Here is a 26,792-nt window from a genome sequence, read left to right as displayed (position 1 = left end):
ACTAGCCCCTACATCACTGCTCACCTGATAACACCCCTTCTCGCCCTCAGAACATTTTTACTGGACGCGTGAACATGATGAACCCTTCCATTCCGGGTCCGGGCGACCAAGCCAGGCCCACTGAAGGCAGCACTACTCTTCCAAAGGGCCACTGCTATTCTCGTGTATAGACATGACATGAGAACAAGTGGTATCAGATACAGGAGTATTAGATTGACAGCGTCCAGGACATTTTTATTGTGTTTTTTGATATTCGCCATGCAGATTATATCGACAACCCCCGAGTTCAGCTCATGGTGGTACGTCTCGACGTATATAAATCTTGGTGATGCGTATACAGCAGCCAGTATCCAAACAACAGCCACAATGACCCTCAGCCGTCCCCTGGTGAGCATTGATCTGCACTTTATAGGGTGAATGATGGCTAGATATCGCTCCACGCAGACCAAGACAAGGATCATTATGCTTGCGGTGTAGGACAGGGCAGTTACGAACATATAGGCTTTGCAGAGAAAATCACCCAGCCTCCAGCTGTTCATCAGGTAATTTATCAGTGTCTGATAGACACAGAAGATGCCGACACACAGGTCCGCGAGGGCTAAATTCGCCAGGAAGAAGTTTGTTATGCCTCGCATTCGTCGGGAATACATTACCACCAGGATTACCAGTAAATTACCTGGAAAGCGAGAAGTGATGGTCAGTCAATGGCGGTGATGATTGGAAAATTATGGAAATTATTGGCAATTATTGGCAATTATTGATGGGGCTCTGGATAAATAATGAAGCAAATGAATAAATAAATAAATAAATAAATTATCATTATTATTATCCTGTGTGAGAATCACTCGGGGGAATCGTACAGGTGGATGAAGGAAATAATTTTTCAAACGCAATTCACCCTCACCCATATGAGTTCCAAAATTAGAAACGGAAAAATCAATTGTGACGTAATGCAATTCCAAAGCCCTGACCTCGTGGAAGGGTTTTTTTTTGTTCGTGATAAAGGAATTCGAACAATGCCTACATTTACGTCAACACAAAATGTGGGCGGTACACGGGCTGCAAAAGTAGCGAGCTTACAGCTTTTGCTCCTCTCGATGGAAAAGGCACTATTGATTACTCGAGTACACGAGCCGAATAAAGACTGATAAAATCAAGATGAATAATGTTGAGCCTCTTTTGCATTGACAATCAATAGAATTATTTTCCCCTCGTCCTTGTCCGTGATTTCGAACCGCTCGACGAGCAATTCAACGTCAATATTCTCAAAACGGTCAAGTGCCTTCCGCTATTTAACCATCAGCTCTGTGATTCGATCGGACTTTCTTCTCTCACTTATCTTTTTTTAAGCCGTCGACAAATGGAACCGAATGCACTGGGAATAAATAATAAAAGAGGTATAGAGTGATCCACCTCCTCGTGGATAATTGACGGTTAACGGTGAATTCGCTACCAGTGGATTCTGCCAAATTGGACGGCAATACGATCGGCTATTCTCTCGACAAAAGTTTATCTCGAGTCTCCAATTTCGCTGGTATTACGAAACCACCTACTATTTCCCCTCTTAACCTTCTATGCATTGTGGTGGACTTTGTCAATATGCCTCTGTGTACTCTGTACTCGTGCTGAGTTGCGATATACGCGGTGAGAAAAGTTGAGGTGAAATTATGTCAAAAATCTGGACAATTTTTTACCCCATCTTTTGCTCTGCCTAGATTTTTCCCTCCATTATGGTAACTTTTACCCCGACATAATTATTAGTTGGCTTCCGTAGCCTCAATAAACTTGTCCCACGTTAGTTCTTCCCCCAATCAACTCCTTTCATTACCGATTATTCATCGATTTTCAGTGCTGCTGAGAAGTTTTTTATTTCCGGAATTAATTTATGAAGGAACAACTGCTGGAAGCCAGCGAGACGAACAAAAAAAAACACCGATGAATTGAAAGCTGTGAATCCAACAGACTTTTGAAGCCCTGAATTGAGTTTTCTCATCGGTAATTAGGAAATGAGAAGTGAAAATTAATCGATAGGGACGGCAATTATCCGTCAAAGGAGTCGTGCCGATTTTTCGTGATATTTTTTTTTCGATAGATCCATCGGGATTTAATGATGCACGGGGACAAAGACAACGAGGGATAACGTCATTACTCCCCCCTTTCTTCAGTGAACAAGTAATGAATAGCTTTATGAGGAGCTAGGGTACTCGAGTTATTTTGGAGGGTGCGCCATTGAATTAAATTGCGACAGTTTTTTCTCGTCATAAAAACATGATGTGTCTCGAGTGGATAATCATGCATGAAAAATTCAGTGAGCTCGTGTCACAGTTCTCTACTTACTTTAACAATAATTTAACATTTTGACAGGACAGTAAGAGCATTCGTGGGACGAAAAAAGTGAGTAATAATTTATCGGTCTGGTCGTGCTGTTTCCATAGCGAGAAATTTAGTTGAAAAAATTCGTTTAGACCGGGATTAACAAGTCCTGCGATAAACAACGCTGAATGTTGAGAAAAAAAATGCATCAGCACTAGATTGAAAAGGAAAAATCATTCCAACCCACCGAATCATCCCTGAACGATAAAAAAAACTCGGTCGCAGCCATAAAAAGGGAATATAATGCCTCGGAAGAAAATGTTCATCGTCCTCTACCTCTTGGAGGGAAGACTCGAGGATGTTTACTGTACACGTTTATTACTTTCTATCTCGGTTATTATCTCGACGAGGTTTTCTTCGGTCTCTATCTCTCCTTGATGCGGTTACCCAGCACCACCGCTAATTTCTCATCAACTTTTTACCCCAACCACCCCCAATTGCCAAATTAACGATGATTAAAATGAAAAAAAAACCCACATACACCTTTTCACCCCATCTTTAACCCCGTTTGTTGGTTTGAAACTTCGCCCGGAAAGACCCGGGAATGGAGTGATTTATTACGTCACTTTGTTCTCCAATTATTTTTTCACCAAAGTAACTCGCAGAATGTTAATTAAAACTTTGCCAAGAAAAACATTCGCCTCAGATTTCCCGGGGTTTCGAAGACATTGCACCCTTTGCAAAATGAGTTTGTCTTATTTAATTCATTAGACGCGAAACAAGTGAGGACCTTCCAGCCGAAATGGAGATCTCATTTCGAGAGATGCAATCATGCAGAATACAGAGACTCCTCTATTCTTCATGGATGCAGTGTAGATGTGATGTTGGACTGAAAGCTGCATCTCAGCGCCATCAGCCTGTGCCCCTAGTATTCAATTACACGGACACATGTGACTGTTTGAGAGTATTCGTATGAAGCCTCTCACACTGTCCCGTGGAGGCTATTTATTTTCAACTGCGAAAAAAGTTTTGCAATTTGTGAACCAGTGCACGCGTCTGTTGTAGTTGTCATAGAGAGATGGATAAGGAGGGGAATAAAATGTGATTTGCTGGTGGAGATTCAGAAAACTGCGGGAGCACCTGAAAAATGACAATTGCAACTTGAGACCCAATCAGGACTTTTGAAAGTATTAAAGTGGAATTTTAAGTTTCAGGTTGAGACATTCCAAAGTCTTCAGTCCAATGTTACGGTTTTCGGAAGCTTTAACTTGAAAATTTTCAAGCTTTTCGGAGATTAACGATATTAATAATATTTAGTGAATATTTTTATTGTTAATTGACTAGTCACAGAAATGTTTAATCAATTAGATTTTACGTTATAATATTTAGTAAAGGGTTTTATTGTTAGTTGACTAGTCACAGAAATGTTTAATCAATTAGAGTTTATTTTATTTCAGTATATGATTTTTCTGAACCCAGAGCTTCGATGAAGGCTCCTCTGGAGCTTCAATTATTCTAAAAATCAGGTCCCTAATAATTATATTCATCGGGGCTGTTCGGTGATAGCGCAATGGAAAAGTTAAGATGGAGATAATGGGCGGGCTTGATTGAAATTAGATGGTAGTAGATGGGAGAAAGAAGAAGCTCGTTCGTCTAAAGTAGATGAAAGTAGATGAAACTTCGATAAAGGACACAAGGAGTGTGACTCCAGATCTTGTCAGGCGAAACTTCAGTTAAACACCCTTCAGTCGAGTACAATTACCAGTTTTCATGGGGATTTTGATAATATCCATGGGTGAAATGAAAATTACGTTGCAATTAAAAAAATATTTGAAATTGAAAAGTTCATGTAAACATCCAAGGGACTGTTTATTCAACATTTTTGGGATTAAAAAAAAAACCATTTCGTTCATTTGCTCTGGTATATTTTGAAACAGATATAAACAGAGGCAATATTGTGTGAAGAAAATGCATGAAAAAATGTAATTAAATTTAATTAAAGTGAATGGGGAGATTTTTCACGTCAGCATAAAGCGACGAAGAGGACTGTAAATTTGGGTGCTTGGGAACGAAAAAAACAGAATCCGGAGGTGGCACTACGAGGCTTTCTGTTGATTCCAACACTCCGAGATGGGACATATTAAAATGTCTCACGTGGAAAATTCCATGAATGGACTTTGTTCTTATAATTATTTACATTTTTTTATTCCATTCGCCTTGTCAAGCGTCTGGTTATTGTTGACCTCTGCTACATTCACGAGGACAAGTCAATAAGGGTAACCCTCCCCCCCAGGAACTGACTAATTTAAGGTCGCAGGTGAAGATTTCCGAAAATTTGTTGTACTAAAAGCCATTTAATATTTTCACATCTTCAACTTCGGGCTCTTGAACATTTGCCAAGTGCATTACAACTCGCAGCCATTGTTCTGACAACTAATTAACACCCGTGAATTTCATTAACATGAAATTATTTACTATTCCTCTCACTGTGGTCCACTTAATTTACTCGCGTTGTAATTATATCTTTTGAATCCCCGCGTCCGACGGATTAAGTCGTTGTAGTCTCCAGAAAGCAATTACTCCACAAGGGAGGAGAGTAATAATCCCGAAGAAACAGCTTGTGAATCCATAGTTTTGAAGAGCGCCGCAGTTTCCTTCATCCCTTTGTTTGCCGTGGGTCTCAGATTTATGGAGAGCTAATTCCTTATTGCCTTGTTGTCAATGATGATCAAAGAAAGGGGGAAATTACCACTCACAAATTGCTGTACTATTCAAAGACTACTGTGATTGATATTGGATTATGGATGAGGATTGTCTCAATAATATAAAAACAATTTAACTATTAACTTTAATTCTTTATTATCGCATGCAGAAGGTATATCTTCCTGGTATGATGTCTCCAGATCAACTGACTCTTACTGACCAAAGATTTGACACTCTAGACCCATTTGACAAAAGGCCCTTGTTCATTCATTCCTTTCTGTTTCTTCTCTGGTTTTATTTATTAAAACCATTCTAAACATTTCGGTACGTTTTGAAAAAAAACTATAACAATTATAACATACTGAGATGGACTGAAAACAGCTATAGACAGACGATTCATTTTTGTCCACACATACCAAGCACTCTCACTAATTAAAATTAAAATAAAGAAATTGTGAACTACGACTTATGGAAATTTTGTGATCCTTGATAACAATGGACATCACCATCACTTTCATACGAAGTTAATCCCAGTTTCTGCGTGAAATTGGGTAATAAAAAATGCAGTGGAAAATTAAAACCCAATTCCTCTCCCCCTCGTGCGAAAAAACAATCAGATTCCTCCTCCAATTAGTCCAGGGACTGCTGTTGCTCTGTAGGTACCATCATGCATACGATATATAATTTGATGATATCATTAGCTGAATGACGATGAACGGCATCTTGGCCATGTTTCAAATGATGGTCCCTCAGCAAACATTCATGTTGTACCAAGAACCACAAGCTCTCGTGTCCTCCCAACAATTTCCGACAATTTGCGTGATATTACATCGGGTCCCGCAACTCGCGTGGCCAGAGTAATACTCAGTAGACTACTCTCGAGATACGGTCAAGTTCACATTATTGCATTTGTGACTGAACAAAACCCCTCTGAATGGGGAATGGGAAAGTTTACCGAGCCGCAGTACAGCTCGACGAAACCGGGGCTGACACTCAATATCACTCGTGGAAACCTTTTTTTTTTTCATCTCTTGGTGTTAATTATTATTCGGATGGAAGTTTGCCGGTGTGAATTACTGACGTTCATTAACACGAATGGCTCTGGTGGCTCCTCGTTTCCCAGTGGAACTCGAATCTCCTGGAGGAAGATAGCCTAACAGTCCTCTCCAATCAACCTTAATGAGTGCAAACGGCTAGTATTTTTGTTGAGGAGTAACGAGATTTCTGGTCTGCTCTTTTTGTGGGTTTTGTATTTTCTACTGAAGTATCAGACGCGAATGGGAAAATGCTGGTCTCAGCAAGTGTTCATTGATCCTTTGGTGAGGGACTTTGGGATTTTTTATTTAGGCCAGAGTCAACAATGTGTGGGGTGAATAATTTAAAAATTGTAAAGCAATTTTTGGGGGGATATGGACTATCTAAAATTTAAAAAACCGAGCAGATCATCGTACCCTACAATTGATCCCTCTTGTAATAATAAAAAAATCTGTGACATCATATTTTGCTAATTAGAGGAGCAAAAAGCAGATGCTGTTGATGTTCAGCAGATTTTTCCTTCGTCGAAAAAGGATTTCATCTTTATATATTTTATACACTCGGATAAGTTTGAATTTTTTCATGACTTTTTAATTTAAATTCATTACTTCTGTTCACTCGGTCAGAAAAAATCCCTTCGCTGATGCTGACATCAATAAAGGTGTCGACAGACGCCTCTACTTTTCCTCAATAATACATTGTCTACCGCCAAAGTGAAAATGTATTGAAAGAAACTTCGATCTATACTGGAATACCAACTCGTATTTCAACAGAGAATTCAATCTAATGTGAACGAAAATTGAAGACGGAGTTATGTACTCCAAAGTTTTCCTTCGCCATCAGAACGCTTCACCAAGCATTGGGGAAGGGCTGCACTTTGTACACTCGAACCACTTTTTTTCCCTCCCGTCCAAGCAGATAGACGAATCATAATGGAATACCCTCTTTGTGATGGGGATTATTTAAATTCTTGGAGAAATCTCTCTTTTTTATTTAGACGCTGCGAATGAAGAGTCAAATGATTTTTTCCCCTTTTTCATTCGAAAAAAAATTTCCCATAACCACGATTAAGACGCGTGAAATTGCACGCGTTCACGGGCCAAATGGAGTTGTCTAACAAGACTGAAATGAGTTGCGAAAGTTAAACTCACGAGAACTGGAGGAAACGCTATTACGGTGCAGATTTGTGGGCGATTTTTTAGTTTTTTTAGAGATCCTATAAAATCGTATGTGTGTCACCAGTGAAATAAACTTCTTCCTATCAACGAAATAGGGGCGATGAGTTGAGAAGTTTGGGGCTCGATAACGGTTGAATCTCAGGATGTTTATGAGAGTTGAGAGTTGGTAGAACGTGCGATGTATACTTGGCAATGGTGCGGGGCCTTAGGGTATGAATAAATGTGCCAGTGAAGAATGAGAGGAGCGAGGAAATCGAGAATGGGATTTGAGATTTGAAGGAGTGAATGAGCCGCTGGTCAAGTCAGCCGGGAAGTCAAGATGTAGGTGAAGATGTGGTAAGATGAATATTTATTGTTTAGAAGATCAATCAAAATATTTCCAAATGTTCATTGAAATATTTCTAAATTTGTTCGTGGGTTTAACGATTTTTTAACACGATCTGGAGGAAAGGTGAATAGTTTATTAATTAATAATTGAAAACACAACTCACTGTACTGAATTTATATTTATAATTATACCTAATGGTGTTGCTCGATTAAAATTAATACAGTGATAACTTGGCAAAATCATTGTATATGAATTGTGCAGGTTATGAGTTGGACTGTCTTTGATGAACTCAAAAAAGTGCTGAACTCTGGAAATTATGAAAAAAGTCAAAAAAATTCAGAAGACAGAAAAGGGAGTGAGGGACGAGGGGGTCCTACGGAGAAGGCCCGCAGGTCCTGGAGGTTAGTTCAAGCGCGTCAGTAAAAAAAATTAAACTTTAAACGAGGCAAATGCTAGGGAAAGTGGATTCGAGTTTTACTGAGCCAAAAAATGGATAAAATTTGGAAGATAATGACATCAAATTAGTCACCAAATGTAAGTTATGGCGGTACTGGGAAAGTTCCTTCTGCGAAAAATATCTCAGAATTTAGCAGACAATTAATTGTCAAGGACAGGCGTATTTCAATGGCTGCTTTGATTGATGGGGAAAAGTCCAGTGGGGGATTCCCAGGTTGTTGAATACCCAAGGCTCACATTCCGCCAGGGAACAACATTTTTTGCGTAAAGATTTCAACTGTAATCACCATGGGACGTGAACCTCAACCATTTTAATCCCTCCGGCAGGCTGTGACCATAGAAAATTGTGAGGAAACCATGCACTTCCATTCCACTTTCCACGAGTAATATTTTCGCTTAATCCCAAATTACGCGAAGAGGCTTGTTAACATTCCTGACGTACTATTAAGCTCCACTTTGTGAATCTCCCCATGTACATATGCCCAACGCTGGTGAATTAATACCTCACTCCCCCTTGTTTCGAGAGCCCGATGGAAATACCAGTCCTGTTTATATCTATTTCCGTAAACTACTGGCCGGGAGGCAAAATTAACATGAAATAATCAGACATTTGGTGCGAGAACAGACACTCGGATATTTTGGAATCCACTGAATTCTACATCGAGTTGCAAAAACATGGAATTGAATAATTGGGTTGAGAGTATTTTGTTGAGCCGCAAGTTGAGTAAATTCGTACGTTTAGTTCAGTCACATACATCCTGTTTGCCAGGGTGTGGTGCAGCTTCTGCCGTATGTACATTTATTGCGGTTTGCGTAAGCTCTCGCGATCGTCTAGAGTTTTGGCACAATTTTCTGGCTGTGACGCACCAGGCACACGAATCTCGCATAAAGTTATGTAAATACATTCTGGGAATGTTCAGTGAGATGGTTCAGGTAGCCGGCTCAACTTCGAAGGGACTGTCAATGTGGTGGGCAAAAGAATTTATTTTAATTTCAGTCAATTATGTGCAGCAAGTTGGTGAACTGACGCTGATGAGCTGAATGTCCCTGCGGCATGCATCAAGATGCATCATGCCAAGTCGACAAATTTCGGCAGATTATTATTGTGATGACGAGGACAGTTTGCCCTGACAGAGCTCACATGCTTGGCGCACAGCTCATTGTCCTCAATTATGTAGACCAAGTGGATTGAGAGGTGGGTCAAAAATCTGTGGAGGATTTATCCAGTCCCTGGAGAATTGAGGTTAATGGTTAACGATTATTGTATTCAGGCTTGAAATATTAATTTAGAGAATCTAAATTTCATTGGCCGATGTCTTCAGTCGTGTTTGTGTTAAGTTGACACCCTAAAAAGTCCCGCCTCAAGGTAAAATTTTATTTTTTTTATGTACATTTATTCGCTCTTTCTCTGTTAGATTTTTCATGGAATAAATAAATAAAAAGCAAAAATCAATCTCATTCCCTTCTGAGTGTTTATACTTTAAATTGAAAAAACATTTTTATGGACTGGAATTCTGACAAGTGTGAGGTAGGGTGTTTAGGGTTGATTTGAAGTATGTAGACAAAGTGGAATGAATCGGACTCTTTGAGAGCATGTGACTAAAGGGTCCAGGGTGTTGGTTCCCTTTGTAAATCTAGTTAGTTCCTCCAAGGAGTCGGTATAGATCGGATGTGTCTTCCCAGCACAATTATTTGAGTTCCATAATAAAGAAAGAAAATAGTTCAAATTGCTTGAAGAATTATTATTTCTTATAACCCATTTCCAATATTCTCTTATCGGAATTGACTCCAAGACGATCAATTCACTGATTGAGGTGCATTTAATTAAAGTATCCAATGCCCCTCGTGATCAGTCCCCCCCAGTGATCCTCGAAATTCTCAAATAATTTGAGACCATATTAAAATCAAATTTAAACAAGTTTGATGGAAAAGTTAGTCAGTCAACACCTGCTTCTTGCCGCCCTTTATTTCACGTTCAACATATTCAACATAAGTTTCAAGCAGTGCAGCTTCAACGCGAGTTTTCATGATCGTGTTTGGACAAGTTTTGTATGAGTTCACTTGAAAAGTCGATCGATAGCCCAGTTGATGATCGGCCAACTGATGAATTGCATAATATTGAACGACTAGGAATTTCCTTCCTTTCATCCAGCAACTTCCGGCGCTGTTGGTCCATCGTTGTTGGTTATTAACATTGAAAATTGCTGGAGAAATTCGCAACATTTTTCCATTAAACCGGAGGTATACATTTCTCCCGGGAAGGAAATACTTCACTTTCTAATGCACCTGTCCATCATCGCACGCAATTCGTTAGCGTGACGTCATTTCGAGGTGCCGAGTCGGCGGAGAGACTGAAAAATTGAGAAATTCCGAGCTAATCGATTCACTCCCCTTCGTTATTTATCAATGTCCATCCGCCAGAATGAGCTATCACATTAGAGGGCGGAATGGACACCTCAAACGGAAATCTACGAATCATCCTTCTAATCTCGTGAATACCATCCGGAGTGATTTTAGATATTTTTGACTCGGGTGGAAAGTGTTGTATTATTGTACCAGAAAAAAGCTCCAGTTCGATGAAACCGTGGAGGGAGCAATTGTTTAAGAGTATTTATTAGAAGTGGTGGAATATTTAATTGAATAATTACCGCAATTTTTTAGTCATTTAATTATGCGAGAATGATTTAGTTTCACTCTCGGACGATTTATTTAAACATTACGACATCAGAAGGAGCTTCCACCTATATATCTTCCCCTCTGGACGAGGGAAGATCAGGCACTTTATCTGAAGGGGCTGAATAAACGGCTGAATTAAGCAATCAGAAATGCCCATGAAGCCGTGAATTATGAATTATCTCAAGACTGGATATTAGAAAAAAAAAAATATTCGCACCAAAAAATTTTATAATTTTATTATAAAATTGTTATTTTTTTTATTTTAATATTTTTTGGTTTTGTTCACTCCAAAATTGAAATTGTGCGAATTTTTTTACGGACCCAGCTCGGAGAATCCTCAATGTCTGATGCAACCGCGAGAATTCTACTAGCTGCGCATCAACTGTAAATTATATTTTATTGCACCAGTACCACTAGCGATGGAGTGATAACCTTTGAATGAAGGGTATTGACAAATGACATTAATGCAAAATACTTGGGACAATTTGTTCCTTAGAGTATTAATGATATTTGTAGTTTATAATTATTAAATAGAAAAATTGAGATGTTTTGGTGGAGAAAAAATCCCCGTCCGCCCTCCAATTTCGTATCAGCAACCGGGCAGTGACCAAAGGACAAATAAATAATCTTATGATTCATGCAATATTTAAGCGGGTCTGACGAGCAACACAAACTGATACATCAAAGCTTCATGGACGTGTCAAAGTGGATGCCGAAAGCACAAGAGTGATTTATGCACAGCTCCGTATTAGCTTTCGGTACAAAAGGAAAATCGATTCCTCTTCTTCCCATTATCATGTTAATGCAGTCAAAGCCCAATTATGATGCAGAAAAATGAATTTGGTTATGAATATTCACAGGGTAAATATTCGGTAAAAATTACCGACGCCCTCACGTAATCGGTAAAGAGTTATTTATTATTGGTTAAATTTTGCGATTTTTTTTTCTTAATTTTAAGCTCCGCTTTAATCTGGTTTCTCAGTCCGGATCTAGTGTATACCCCATTACCCCATTTTACCAATATTTCCCTTCGTGCAGGGAGGCACATTTCGCGGGGCTGGCAATTGTCAGACAAACGAGTGATGTCTCCCCTATTTTTAGTTATTACCGTTGTGGATGCGCACACCCTGGATGACGTCTCTTCATGGTACCCGCGAGACAACTACGATGAAATGGTAGTTTTCTCCTCGAATTGAATTCGCATGACGTGAGGTGGGTAGGGGTCCCAGTGGCCGAACCTCCGGATCGATTTTCCTTCTAAGAAGAATACTCCGGAGGAGTCGAGGATAATGTTCACTCTGGGCGAGTAGTTGAGTGCCAAAAATCGTATTGTCCGGGCAGATCGAGGTCTCGTGTCCTAGCAGTTGAACAGCTACTTTCCGTAATTAAATGAATGGTCTTTTTTATTGAGCACTTCGAGGGGCTTGAATTTTTATGGATAATAGAATTCAGGGTACATTTATCGTCCCCTGATATAACTGAACTCCAGTTTTTTTAATTAAAAATATGGAGACTGGTTTGACATTTGAATTACAATTTTTGTCTGAGCAATTCTTAACCGATTCTCAACTATTTTTTTTTCGAACTGAAAAAAATCCCGGTATAAACCTCTCCTTCAATAAATTGAAAATAAATTAAGTTGTATGATAATATTGGATATGGGGTATATAAATGATTTCTTTTTTTCGTCCCAATTGCAACCAATCAAATGGCATTTTCTGGCATGTGGTACAAGTAAAACGGTTTTACTTCGGATATTTTTCAAGTATTTCCCTGTTTGTTGCTAAACAATGAAAATATCCGATAAACAATTTGTACGCGTTTCAAACCCCAAAACTGTCATTAGAAAAAATCAAGATCAAAGACTTTATCTCGAGATGAGCTGATTTGGAGGAGAATCCTTGGACATTATTGATAAAAAAATTTTAAAAAATGTTCCTAATAATACGGTGAAGACAAAAGCCACAATTTGGAAATAATTCTCTGCATTTTGTGCAGACAGAAAATATACTCTGGAAGCCACAACTATGAGTGAAAAACCATACCATATGACGTGAAATCCCACACATTTAATTGTTTGAAATTGAAATGGAAAAAATAATCCAGCCAAATACCCCTCGACCTTCAAAATCTAGATAAGTTTCGCAGAAAAACCCTCGCCCTTCGCGCTCGGGATTTTTAACCTGCAAAACTTATCCCTCTCGGTGCTACGCAACGAAACTCTCGAGAAATATTCGATAATTTTGACGGTCTTGAGGTATAACTACTGAATATAAAATGCAGTGCATTTAACATTAACTTTATCTTCATTCAAAGGACACGAGGAAGAAACGTCTGTTCTCTACGGATCTCCAGACGATACCAAAACTAATCGCAGAGCCTAAAGAAATATTCATCATCTAAATGAAAGAATTCTCTCTTCTTTCTCCCTATGAAATTATTGTTTATGTTTATATAAACACTCAGGCGGCACTTCGCCGTCGTCCACGTTGATTCGTTTACGTACCCGTAATTTCCATTTTAATTAAATTGTATGAATTTAACTTAATAATCCATAACAATAAGTATGTTCATCATCAATGAAATTAATCCCACGAGTCACGCAATTTTGTTAATTTTAAATAAATAGACCGTCACAGCCGCTGTCTCATTGCTGTCAAATAAAATTGAATAAATGAATAAAATTCCCCGAAGTAAAATTCCTCCCAACTCTCTCCCCACGTGCACCCAGCGCCGTCCGATCATTATTCCCCCACGAGAATTCGTCCAAGACGTGACGCAAATCCACCCTACATCCCCCTAAAATCCCCAATTTTCGACGTTCACATAGAAATAATTTACCAATGTTAACGCTGACTGATATATTCAGCATTTGTTCCAACATTTTAGCGTGTGCGTTCGCGAGTCGCGATAAGACAAACTGCAAATTCAGTCACGTTGCGGTACAAGTTTTCAATTGGCCACTAATTATTCGCTCGCGTGCTTCCACTGGCCCTATATATTCGCGCTATACAAGGTATTAAGGATTTAGTTCTGCAATGGCAGCGGGGGTTGAGGTATGTGCTGGCGTCCATACCTATCTTGACAGCGTTACAAAGGATGAGCAGGGTATGCACATCCTGTTGAACTACTTATTATACTGCGGGGGGAATAGTCGACAATGTGCGTCTGGCATTTCCGCGTCTCGGGGGTCACTTGGGGTGCCTCGACGGTATTTCTCCGGGGGGTGAGATTCGACGAAGTATCACGCTTTCCACCCGGAAAGGAAAATGTACCTTGGAATATCCTATCAGGGGATATTTGGTGGATCATGGGATTATGAGATTTTTTTCAACTCGAATATTTCTCTCGTAAATATTTCAATTTTTCGTCGTCATTGAGACCTCCCGTAAAATATCTCAGATGACATTGGACACACTTATTTCTTCAGAATACACAAAGAGATTGGATCACGTACTTCATATTTTACACGGCGAGAGTGAAAAATTGGTGTCTCATACGGTGTTTGAATTTATGGCACAAGGGCCATAAACACGAGGATTTTGGGTTTTCGTGATTTATCGTCGAGTCAACTGGTGTTGTGTATATGTAGGGGTATTTGTATAGGATCGCTGTTTCAAACAAAAAGTGAGCGGGAGCATGACTGGAGTGGACAATAGGCCTTGGGCTTTACAGAGTCAAAAAATAGTCTGTGTGAACACAAAGTTCACGTTGTAGTTTCGTTTTATTTTTCAGAACGATTAGCAAACAAATTTCTCTCCATCATTAATTTTTTTCGAGTTTCGCGTGAAGGGTAAAATCGTAAAAAATTCACCCCTCCATCCCCAGGGCAGTAGCAATTTCTCGTTGAACTTACGTCGCGTAATGTGACGAGCACGTGAGCATTACATAACAATAAAAATGAATGACCTTAGACAGTACTTTGTATTCTTCCGGACTGTTCGCAAAGTGATTACATCCATTTTACGAGGAGAACGTTCATTCTCGAGTCACACATTTTTTTCGCGTGAGTTTGTTACAAGGAGCTGGTCGGTTAGAGGCCCTTCTGTTGAATAACGAAACCCGGCAAGTACATTCTCCAGCCTTGAAAACTTTTCGAGAGGAAAGAAGAAAGTCTCAAAGTGGGAAATTGTTTCTCAACTTGTCCCGCACAAGCATCAAGAATTTCAGTAGCTGAAGGACGCGATGTCACTTGTATTTGAAGAGTCATGTTTCACCGTGATTCTCATATAAATAACAGTCGTTGGAATATCTTTACGAAATATTCAGAAGAATCTTTCAAAGATTATTTCGAAGATTTGTTCATAATAATAAAAGAGAAAGTCAAAAAAAATATATTTACAACTTCCTCGCATTTCAATATTCATCCAGTATTATATTTACAGCTAATCACTCGGTGATTTTAATGACAATTTAATATAATAATAATTTAATAATTTAATTACATTTTAAATACAAACACAAAATGTCATTAAAAAATGACATTGGAGCCTGAACAACACGATGTCACTCTTGACCGTTTGTCAAAGTTGGCGTATCCTGTCATACTTACAGCTGATCACTCGATAATTTTATTAATTATCCATGTGTTACCTCGTCTACCCTTCATTAGACAAATATTAAAGTATATTTACAACTTCCTCGCATTTCAATATTCATCCGCTATGATATTTACAGCTAATCACTCCACGATTTTAGTAATTATCCATTGAGTAAATATTTTTCGATCTACAAATGCAAAATGTCATTAAAAATAACATTGGAGCCTGAACAACACGACGTCACTCTCGACCGTTTGTCAAAGTCTGCGTATCCTGTCACAGGCGTGTCTCCCAGTCAAATGTCCACCTCTTTCTTGAGCAAAACCTAATCTATGCGGCGGCGTTCCGTTTAGATTTCCGTAATATCACGCCGGATTTGGATTTGTATGGGCCAGGCAATAACCGCTGTGTCGCCAACACCTAGCCGCCATTGAAATCCCGGGACAAAGGAAAAAAATGATTTTGCGGTGAAGAAAGCCCCACCGAGAGAGACTGCTCGGTACAATTGGATAATCATAGACGGTGACAGGTCAATTGTGGAAACATTTCTCAAATTTTTTTTTCTTCATCTCTCCCGTCACCCAGAGATGAAAATTCAGGGTGAGACGGAGTAATGTAGCGGGTCAAACGTCAACACACCAACCATTCGTTGTTGCTTTTCATTTAAAATCCGGAATTTCCCATTTTCTCGGCGTTTTTATTCAATTTTCATGCCCTCCATCTTGTCCTTTTTTTTCATTTACACGTGACTGCCGCAAAACCGCTGATACTCAAAAAAACTCTACGGGCGTACGTGTGTTCGTGAGAGGAATGGGAGATGGAGGAATGGAACGCGTGTTGAAAATGCATCATTCGAGATTATAAAAAAGGAGCTCTTTAAATTGTGATACTGCAGGTGCATAATTGAAGAGAAAACACGAACGTTTTCCGGATGCCCTCGAGGAGTGGCAGCACATTCGTACGGTTTTTCACTGAGACAATCTCAGGGTGTAACGGCAAAACCAACCATTCAACAAGAAAGCAAGTAATTTTTGTTTTAAATTTTAAAACAAATGTTAAATCAAATTTTAAATCAAGTGTAATTCGAAGTGAGGGTGTGCTGGTCACAATGTTGGCGATCGGTATCAGGACGACATTGAAGCAGTCCTCATCCAAAGCAAATGATCACAAAAATGTCATTCGATAGCGGGTTGACAGTCTCAGTGGTGCGTACGGGGGATGACATTCTCGATGATATTTTTTTGTATCTGGCTGTTAGTCGTCAGGAGGTTGGTATTCTTCTCACGAAATTGCCACGTGAATATTTGCTTTTATTTTCTTCATTCAATGCCGCGTGAACGAGTTGAGCTGAGCATGCAGCCAAACGGGTAAAAGGAGGCCGTCGTTTAATGTTTCAATTCGACTCGATTGAACAGAAAAAATTCAGTGTCATTTAGACATAACTGGTGCACGAAAACGTGACTGAAAATACAAGGAGAGACAATGGGGGGGTATGTAAAAGTTAATACGCATTGTGAACATTCTACGAGATGGTGTCTCTTTAACCCTATTTTCCTCGACTTTTTGAGAGAGGGAATTTGTATCGGATACTTTCTACGGGGATGTTTATCGTTCTGCATATCAAGGGCGCAATTCATTGAAGGAGGAAAAATCAATGCCGCTTGTGAAACACAAACCCTTCTACATCTGATTCGGATAAAATGCCCCGATAGCCGAAATCTAGTGCGTTTTATTTCATAGAAACAATAGTCCTGATATTCAGTAACAGATAAAAGTCCTAGATTTTTTCGATTTTTCCTGGAATAAATAGAGCGCAATGAAAAATGTTCTGCCTATCAAAAACTTAAATCAATGATATTGTTAATTAACGCCAGTGCTGTTCCTCAAGCCAATGAACCACTGGCATAATTAATCAATAATAAGAAATAATTCGTGTTAAATAATTACTCTTCAGAGTGGAAATCACTTCGTCTCAATGATTTCGTGGGTTAAAATACAATTTCATCACCGAGAGTGGCGGTATAATATCACAAGCAAACTTCATCCAATTGTGACTAGACTTTAATGCACAGAGATAATTCAAAAGTGCTTATCCATTGTAAAATGAATTAATTTTCATTATGAACTGTTTGTCCCCTCCCAGAGTGAAAATGGAATCACATAAATGGGAGTAATTGCCCGAGATAATTGCAGCGTTTGAAATGAGTTTTCGGAGGCATCAACAAACATCACTGACATAACACAGTTACGACGACGAGTTGTTCTCTCTGTGAACATTCTTCGACTGGATGAACCCGCATCAACTTCAACGTCATGACAAATATGCTCGCACATGGCCACATGTGGGCTTTTCACTATTTCTGGAGAAGATTGATGGCTGTGTTTTTACTGGGAAATATAGATGATGAATTTGATAAGGACACGAGCAATCAATTCGAAAATGTCACCAGTGCCTAGTGTTACGAAAATGGCCTTGTGAATTTTCAATAGATTGACTGAAGATAAAAGTTAAGTGCTTGGTATCGTCAGCCCGTTGTGCCCCAGCTACGTTGGGGTAATGTTGGAAGGGTATTTTTTATTGACATCAGACTAATGTTAACTATCAATACCGTGGAATTCAGGGCCCCTCAATTCAATTTTCCCTTTCTTTCCTTATTCGCAAAAATTTATGTATTGTAGTATTGGATATGGGGTATTTTACATAATAATTCTGGAAATAATTGAAACTATTTTATCTACTTTATTACGTAACTCAAATAATTGTGCTTGGAAGACACATCCGATCTATACCGATTCCTTAGAGGAACTAACTAGATTTTACAAAGGGAAACAACACCCTGGACCTTTTAGTCACATGCTCTCAAAGAGTCCTATTCACTCCACTTCGTCCACATACTTAAAATCAAACCTAAACACTATACCTCACACTTCTCAGAGTTCCAGCCCACAAAAATGTTTTTTCAATTTAAAGTATAAACACTCAGAAGGGAATGAGATTGATTTTTCCTTTTTATTTATTGATTTCATGAAAAATCCAACATGTAGTATTGGGAAATTTTATATAGCTAGTAGTTTCGGGAAATATATAGACAAGCGTCCTTTGGCCCACATATCCCAGTCTTGAGAGTGCATGCTATAGCTCTGTTTAGTCCATGTCAGTATTTTATAGTTTTTCTCAGAACAGTACCGAACTATTTAGAATAGTTTTAATAAACAGAAACAGAGGAAGAAAGGAAAGAAATGAGAGAACAAGGGCCTTTGGTTGAATAGGTCCAGAGTGTGAAAACTATGGTCACTAAGGGTTTGTTCCTTTGGCGACATCATAGGAGAAAGATATAGTCTCTATGTGCGATGATAAAGAATTAAAGTTTATAGCCAAATCGTTTGATATTATTCAGTAAATCCCTATCCATAATCCAATATGATGAATGATATTAGAAGTGGGATACTTATAATGATTCAAATGTGTGAATGTTATTTTATTCTCTTTTATTTAATACCCTCGAAAGGTACAACCCTTCTGGTTCGTTCCCTTAGAGGAACTAACTTAGAAGACGAAAGGGCCACAACACCCTGGACCTGATGACTCACATTAACAATTGTCCCACTCATGCACTTCTGTTTAGACCCAAGAAAACAGAGCATACACATCATACTCCAAACTTCTCACCCATAAAAATGTTTTCCCCCATAAAAATGTTCTCCAATCTCAAGTGGAAACACGAGAATAACAGAAATCCAAATCGTGCAATGACCTATTCAATCCAACTGTACATTAATTTTAGATAAACAGTTTGAATCGTAAATTCCAATAATTAAATCCATAAAATTACTCGTTAATAGAAACCAATGTTTCTTCATCCACGAAATTTTCACAATTCCGTATCCCACCCATCCCACCCCCTCTCCAGTACAAATTATTCTCCCTCTTTCATTCAGTCATAAGATAACTATCGCAGGAACAACGATGACTCGCGAATCCCTCCCTCATTCATTCTGATGGTTTTTGTTTCTCCCCGAATGGAAATATAAAAAATTCATGAAATAACGCAACAATGAGTTGCTCAACTTGACTCACCGAAGAAGCAGAAGAAGAATACGACGGAGTAGAGCGTGATGAATATGACCCTGATGTCAATTCGGTCGAAAATGTAGTCTTCGCTGATAGATACATTGGGATGCAATCTCAAGGTTTCGTTGTTGTCGTTCGTCATGTTTCCACGACTGCTCTCCATTTCTGTCTCCTGAAACATCCTGCAAAGTGAAATGCAGTTGACTCTCTTTGCCTCCACCCTCACCATGTTTCTATTTCTTATTTTCTCAACAGAGTGAATTCGTTTCAACGAACGTGTCTTTCACTGCGAGCAGTCGAAAACTCGTTCGTGAAATGGACTCTACCTTCTGCGATGCTGAATTACTCGAGCCACTCTGGTATTTCATCTCATTCGGGGCGAAAGCACGCGGTCTAAATTGAATGAATTAGGCATTTCTGGGAGATTATTAATATCTCATAGTCTTTACAAATTAACAAGTCAAGTCCATTGCCCTATGAAAAGTAAATCCAGTTAAAATTTATCCAGCATTAATATTCATTAGTCCCGTCCCTCGTGTATAGCAATCAATTCCACTCGAAATTTCCTCATTTCCCTCTTCGACACATCATTCGGTTCCCTCTTAAAATAGAGATAGATAATTAGAATGAACAATCCAACAAATTTCCGAGAATATTGCTACTAATTTGATTACAGGAACATTGGTCACAATTGGCGAAAGGCAATCACTGGTGGGTATTAATCCGAATGCACATCACGTAACGGTAAAACCCGCCACATGATCCCACGTGTCAGGTTACGGGAGTGCACACGCGACAAATAGCTAGGGTGAATTTTCCAACCAAACGTATAAATTCGTAACTTGCTACCGCGATATTATCTGTACACGCACAACACTGATACTGCGGTTTCCGTTGAAATTAAAAAATAAGATAACACGAATTATACGGACGATTTCCCTTTCCCCATAAAATATCCCAGGGGGTGGGGCGGTGGAAGATGGGCGGCGGGGGGAGAGGGGGAGAGATACATAAGGCACGAACGATCAATAATCGTAGGCAAGATTGTAAATAGACCGTAAATTCAATTTAGTATTGCTGAGTATAATTTTCGGCGTTGTGTGTCGGCGATGTTTAATTTATCGTAATAGATTGGATAACCGCCAGTTATATTTCATCATTCGGCGCATGTGGTTCACGAATTTCCGATAAAAATATGATAACTTAGGAATCGTAACAATCGGGCTTCGATATATTCATCGATACATTTAACGAAACATTTTTTTTTATTTATTTAACATATATTTGAATGACTATTGCAGATGAAACAATATATCGTGACTTGTTATTTTACCTCGTGTCAATTCAAATTCTTACACAGCGAATTGTGCCCAGTGTAGGAATATGGTTATCTCGAGAGTAGTAAAAGCTCATAATAGATAAAATGTCCTGCAGTTGAATATATGAAGACACTCCCGAGATAGGGTATCGTGGCAGTGGAGCCTGGAATTCACTGGAGCGTAATTCATCGAACGGAAACGACGCTCGGAGGCACACGGATTTTCGATGGCAATATAGCCGACAGGAGGGAGGAATCTGCCGCTCAAGTAGGGGACAGAAAAACTGCTCCAACTGGAGAATGAATTCGTGGAAAAAACAACATTGCGGAGAGAATGGAGATGCCATGTGGGTGGAAACATCCTTGCATTGAAAATTATAACGGAATTTCAATTCTGAATGGTAACTTTGCTTCAAAATTCTTCGGGTATCAAAGAACATGAAATGACAATTTTAACAATTCAAATGCAATTTCAGGGTACGTCACACATCAAATACCAAATACCTAATGTCCCTTCTGCATTTGATATTCAGAAACTGGAATTGTTGGTTAATTACAATCGCTCTTGGTCCCTCCCTTGCAGACGCTGAGGCACCCCTTGGTATCCACATCCCTCTATTTTTATTTTTCCCTTCAAAAACTTCGCCGTGAAGTGGCTCGCATTTGCCGTGGCTTTGTGAATGTTTCAAGAGGAAGCGGAGGAAGAGAGAGGAAGAGAGAAAGAGAGAGAGAGAGGAATGGATTCGTCCGATGGCCTGAGAAGTTTTCAATTCCGAATTCCATAAAACATTCCATTCAAATCGGTTAGTTCTTGGAATATGTTAGAGACAAACTTTCCACTTTTGCGAAAAAAGTGACTCGCGATTCGATAAAATATTTTCACCCTCAGAGCGCTTTTTCGAGGTCAATCATAATTTGTTAAACCGCAAAAATTAAAAAAATAGACCAACAGCTCCAGTAAAATAATTCATATCTTCTTGAAAATTCCCAGAAGCTGGGAATATTTGCCCATTTCCCTTGCAAAAGTCTATTGACTTTGGAATAAAAAATTACCATCGCTGAAGTGCTCCGGTGAGTGGCAGGAATGATTGATTCCACAAGCAATCTTGTTTCATCCCCCCCCCCCCCAGTCGGATGTATTTACTCAGCGTTTTCTGTTAATTCCTAACAAATAGCTCGTACCGCAATTCCAATGCAGAACGAATGCGTGAGGGACTCGGGAGGATGAATCGATCCGCCAACAGGAGAGAATCCTCGAGGGGATCGCTAAGTAGTGAAGATACGCGCTCGGTCAGTCCCGCAATCACGCGATCGAGAGGGTGTCTTATCACTTGCGTTGGGCTGGGAGGAATTATGAAAGAGTTTTGGGGAGAGGGAATTCCAGCAGATCATCGAATCAGCCCTGGGCGAGTGTCAAAATTCCCGGCAACTCATTTCTCATTGAAAATTACGCGAATTCTCCCCAATCTTTACGGAATATTTCCCCCCTCACTGGTCACGCCTCTGCTCACCGGTATTTTGACTGCAAATGAGGGTCATGAGCACTCGGTACTGCGACTGCTTACTGCGACTATTTCTAAACACAAACTCGAATGCACGGGGAGGAAATGGTTGTTGAAGTACGAGAACGACTCACCGCAAGGAAATGACAGCATTTGAATTTTGTTGGGTAAATTTCGTCTCGATGTGTACGTGCAAAGACATGACCTGTGTACATACGGAGTAATTGCGTTATGAATGGCAATTGTGATCATGTCCGGGCTATCGATGAATTTTATTGGAAAAAAAACTGCCTCGTTTGCTCTAATGTAATTCCACGAGTCATGAATATTCACGGGAAAATTCATTTTTCCCTTCTCGATGGAATTAAATGGCCCTTCGTGAGTGAATTAGTGAGATCAAGGTGTGGGACATGGCATCATTCGAAATGTCTCGCCAGGGAAATAATTAAGATCTCGCCGGTGGATGAAATGGATACCATCGATTCCGGTAATTTTGCGATTGGAGATTAATGTGCGTCAAGAGGTTTGCGGAAGTTGTTTAGTGTCCTCGAGAGTAAACAAAGGTGTTCGTGACATATGACCGAGAAAATGTGGAAATGCTTCAACTGACAGATATTTTTCTGCGGTCACCGACTATTTATTTCACATTTCCCTCCGCGTATGAAAATAATAATCAATTCTGATAAACTTATATGAAAGACAAAGAGAATCGTCCCCCAATTTCGTTATCCACTGACAGACTATTATCCGATTGATTGAAACCGTGTTTGTGCCTCTCGCAAGTTCATTCTGCTCTCTATTTTCATTCTGTCTTTCCCCCGTGAAATCCAATCGATCCGTTTTCCCTTCGATGTATACATGATGGAGTAGCGGACGTTCAGCGGAATTCGTTTGTACCAACTGCACACGGATAAAGCCTCCATGAGCCCAGTTGAAATTCCAATTGGTAGGGCGCCTACAAGGCATTATGTCCCGGTGAAAAAAAAAAAGAACTACCAAAAATGCATTAAGCCCTTTTGGCTCGCGAAACTTGCCTCCAAGGTTTTTCGACAAGTTTACAAGAGTTGCCAATTCGGTGAGAGCGAGGGGGGAAATCACCTGTGAAAGTTGGCAACTGTTCGCCCCTCCTGATTCAGGAAATTAAAGATGGAGGTGGCGGGGAGGGGAGGGAGGAAAGAGCAGATCAACAGGAGAAGATTCTCAGGGAGGGAAATTTTCCGGCGATACTTGGGGCAACTCTCACAGGTTTAATTTTCATCGACAAAACTGTTGGGGTGGTCGGATGAACTTGAGAAACGGGAGACTCGATTGTTGCTCCCTCAGGTGTCATTAGGCAGTAGACATTACTCTGCGATTGCGGAAATCCCGGAATGATTGCGGATATATCGGCTGTATGGGAAGCTGATGACGCGAGATGGGGGAGAGATTGTTGCGGTTGGGATTTAATGCAGTGATGGAAAGAAAATATTCTTAGGGTGGAAAATTCGCGCGGGGAAATAGAGTTAAGTGGGGACTTGGGGGTTGGAGGGATGTGGAAAAATATCGGTTTTTGAAATGTCTGGGAAGAAGACACATTCCAGAGACAGATGATTTGAATATTTAAAAAAGATTGTCATACCCCAAGACCTTAGAAATTGTCGGATATTTTCGGAGAGTTAAAAATCCCGAGCGCGAAGGGCGAAGGTTTTTCTGCGAAACTTATCCCGATCGGTGCTACGCAGGGAAACTGGAGGGAAATATTCGATTAATTTTGAAGGTCGAGGGGTATTTGGCTGGATTATTTTTTTCATTCCAATTTTAAGTAATTAAATGTGTGGTATTTCACGTCATATGGTATGGTTTTTCACTGGTAGTTGTGGCTTCCAGCGTATATTTTCTGTCTGCACAAAGTGCAGAGAATTGTTTACAAATTGTGGCTTTGTCTTCACGTTATTATTAAGAACATTTTTATTAATTTTTTGATCAATAAATTCCACTGATTTCCGTCCAAATCTACTCATCTCGAGATAAAGTCTTTGAACTTGATTTTTTCTAATGACAGTTTTGGGGTTTGAACCGCGTACAAATTGTTCATCGGATATTTTCATTGCTTAGCAACAAACAGGGAAATATTCAAAAAATATCCGAAGTAAAATCCTTTCACTTGTACCACGTGATGGAAAATGTCACCATCTGACTGGTTGAAATTGGGATGAAAAAAATAATCAATGAAATTTCAATTTAAATAAATTCATTCACTCGCTTGAAAGGAATAATCACTAAGAAAAAAACCTCATCCATTGGAACATCGTCAACTTGTCAATTCGCCTTCGCCTTCGAAAAGCTCGGTAATGTTCCACCGGCTTGAGTGAATAAAGCACTCGTCATTCTCCTGGTGCAAGAACAAGATGGGTATTTTCCCCCGTAGAACAATGAGAGGAAGAAAGAAGTATCAATACTCGTACTCATAAAAGTCGCGAGCAAGAATGCCAGGTGGTGGTACAATGGGGACTCGGAGAAATACTTTATGTCAGCTCAGGCTCCTGAAAGGATCAAATGGCTGTGAAAATTTTATTCCCCCGGAATTATATACTGTTACGAGATGTAGAAAGCAATTACTCTACAATCCGATAACCGCCGAGGAGAAATTCAATTTTGTCGAATCAAACGTGGAGCCATTGGGCGAATGTAATCCAAACTTTATCCGCGTCTTCACCGATGAACGGAACTTCCGTATTTCTCCTACTATTCTCACACTCACTCTCTCTCGTCATACGAGCGCGCGACATTAAGTTATTCATGCTGAATTTATGGCGGTTGTGTGGATTGTCAGGGAATCCACAGCAGCTGCTTGTTCTTGTTCACTTGATAAGCCGTTTGATTTCGCAACCTAGATTGACTGCGTCACGTCATTGTTGTGATGACATGTGTCTGCTGAAGCTATCAATCGGTTTTCGCATAATTTCCTGAACACTCCATTGAACACATTTGCAATCAATTGCGCGGAGAGAAAAATTCACCGGAAATTGGGAAAAAAAAAATTGTGGGAAATTTTTTTCGCAATTTTTTGGAAATCTGGGGGAAGATTTCCACAGGATTTCCCGGGTGACCCTAGAGAATTACTCGAAAGCTCTCCAGAGGATAAATTGGAAGATCCCTCGATGTTTCTTCACACCTTCGGAACTCGATTAAGGACCGAAGGCTCACGAGTCAAATTCGAATTTGAGGGGGAAAAGTCTCGAGGAAAATTTCGCAAAAAATAATTAATCGTCCGGAGATCTTGAAAAGTATTTCGCGAACTGAATCCGCGGGACGCCGACGCGTCAACATCGCCGTTACGTCAATAGCAATTACCCTATTGACGCATATAAACATTATAAGAACGCGGGTGGCGTGTAGTCCCTCGGAATGAATGGACATCTAGGATGTCCCCCGGTGTTAGGAAGTTGTTACTGACAACATAATGCGGCATTGTTTTCGTGGTATGTACACATCATTGCGACGGGCATGAAGCTCCACTCTGCGGGTAATCGGATTCTGCAGCGCTGTGACAAACCCTGACGAGCGTCATAACGAGGGGATATAACATTCTCGTGCTTGTTTATTTGCATGCGGAGTTTATTCAAGCGTTTGCACGATGAATCATGTGATAGCGTCATTGAGACACGAGATTTGTTAATTATAATTGTCAGATTCTAATTATCGGAATTTTTTTCGGTGTAAGATGTTCTTTGGAAATTATGTACTTCTCGTCGATTTTTAATGAGTGTTAATGAGTGTTCGGTATTATTTATTGTGGTAGTAATTGTGCGTGGTGTTATAATTATCATTGAATTAATGCTCGTAAATGTCGCGGCAATACTATAACATATAATGGAGAAAAAAAACAAATAATGTGTCTTCATGATATTCAGAGCTTGTGATTTCGTCCACGTAATGAAGAGAAATGGGACTGAGGGGAGGGGGATGATGGAAGAGAGAATCTCCTGGTGATTCCGTTGTATTTTCTCGGGGAAGAGTCGTGATTGATAGAATTATTATTGTTTCATGGTCAATTTGGTTTATTTATGATTGTAGTGCTTTTTGTTGAAAATTTTGGCCGATTTTTTATTGGAGGAGTTGAATTTAATAATAAACTTGAGCATCTCGATAAACTTGTTATTTTATCGTTAATATTTAATATAGTTAATAATATAATTAATCTTGTTAATGTTTTGAGGGAATGTCGAGGTTATGAGTTCTATGGTCAAGTGTATTGCACGAAAATTAGAATAATGTTAAGAAAAGGAGGGAGACTCCTGGATAAAATTGAAAAAATTGTCAATCTCCAGGTGAAGTACCTCTGAAGCATTTGAAATGAGGCAGATAAATTTGAAAATCCACTTCGATATCAAACTCAACGAGTGCTTGAGATTCACTTACATGCTCTGTCACTCAATATCTCTCGGCTTCAAGGTGATGAATTTACTGCATCAAGTGTTGCCGGGAAACTGACATGATGCGCATGGAGAATTATCACGATTCGACAATTGAGTCTGTATGTGTGAAAAATAGTGCGATATATTGTTGCTAGTAGATATCACATTGAAATCCCAGTGTTCATGGTCCCTCTGGAGTGCAAAACTTACTCCATTGGTTTGATGAAACATGATATTGATGGATCGTCATGGGGTATTATTGCATTTTAAGTA

At 39.5% G+C, this 26,792-nt stretch overlaps 1 protein-coding gene across 10 annotated transcripts in view; it reads right to left on the bottom strand.

Moving 5' to 3' along the window:
- LOC135168484 (trissin receptor-like) overlaps positions 1-26,792 on the bottom strand; it is a 32,542-nt gene that overhangs the window by 2,001 nt on the left and 3,749 nt on the right. For 5 of the 10 annotated variants that reach the window (XM_064132724.1, XM_064132725.1, XM_064132728.1 and 2 more), the window contains 2 exons: positions 19,309-19,484; positions 25-676 (listed from right to left, as the gene is read on the bottom strand). In XM_064132724.1, the coding sequence (XP_063988794.1) occupies positions 25-676; positions 19,309-19,484 (828 nt within the window). Of the gene's footprint in view, positions 1-24; positions 677-19,308; positions 19,485-19,628; positions 20,158-24,393; positions 24,645-26,523; positions 26,680-26,792 lie in introns of those variants that run through there. The other 5 variants (XM_064132730.1, XM_064132732.1, XM_064132734.1 and 2 more) reach the window with 5 other exon arrangements.

This window comes from Diachasmimorpha longicaudata, chromosome 13 (assembly GCF_034640455.1).
Source record: "Diachasmimorpha longicaudata isolate KC_UGA_2023 chromosome 13, iyDiaLong2, whole genome shotgun sequence".
In the NCBI taxonomy this organism is placed as follows: Eukaryota; Metazoa; Arthropoda; class Insecta; order Hymenoptera; family Braconidae; genus Diachasmimorpha; species Diachasmimorpha longicaudata.
Note: the sequence above shows the minus strand (reverse complement) of the source record. Positions and strands in the feature narration are given on the sequence as shown.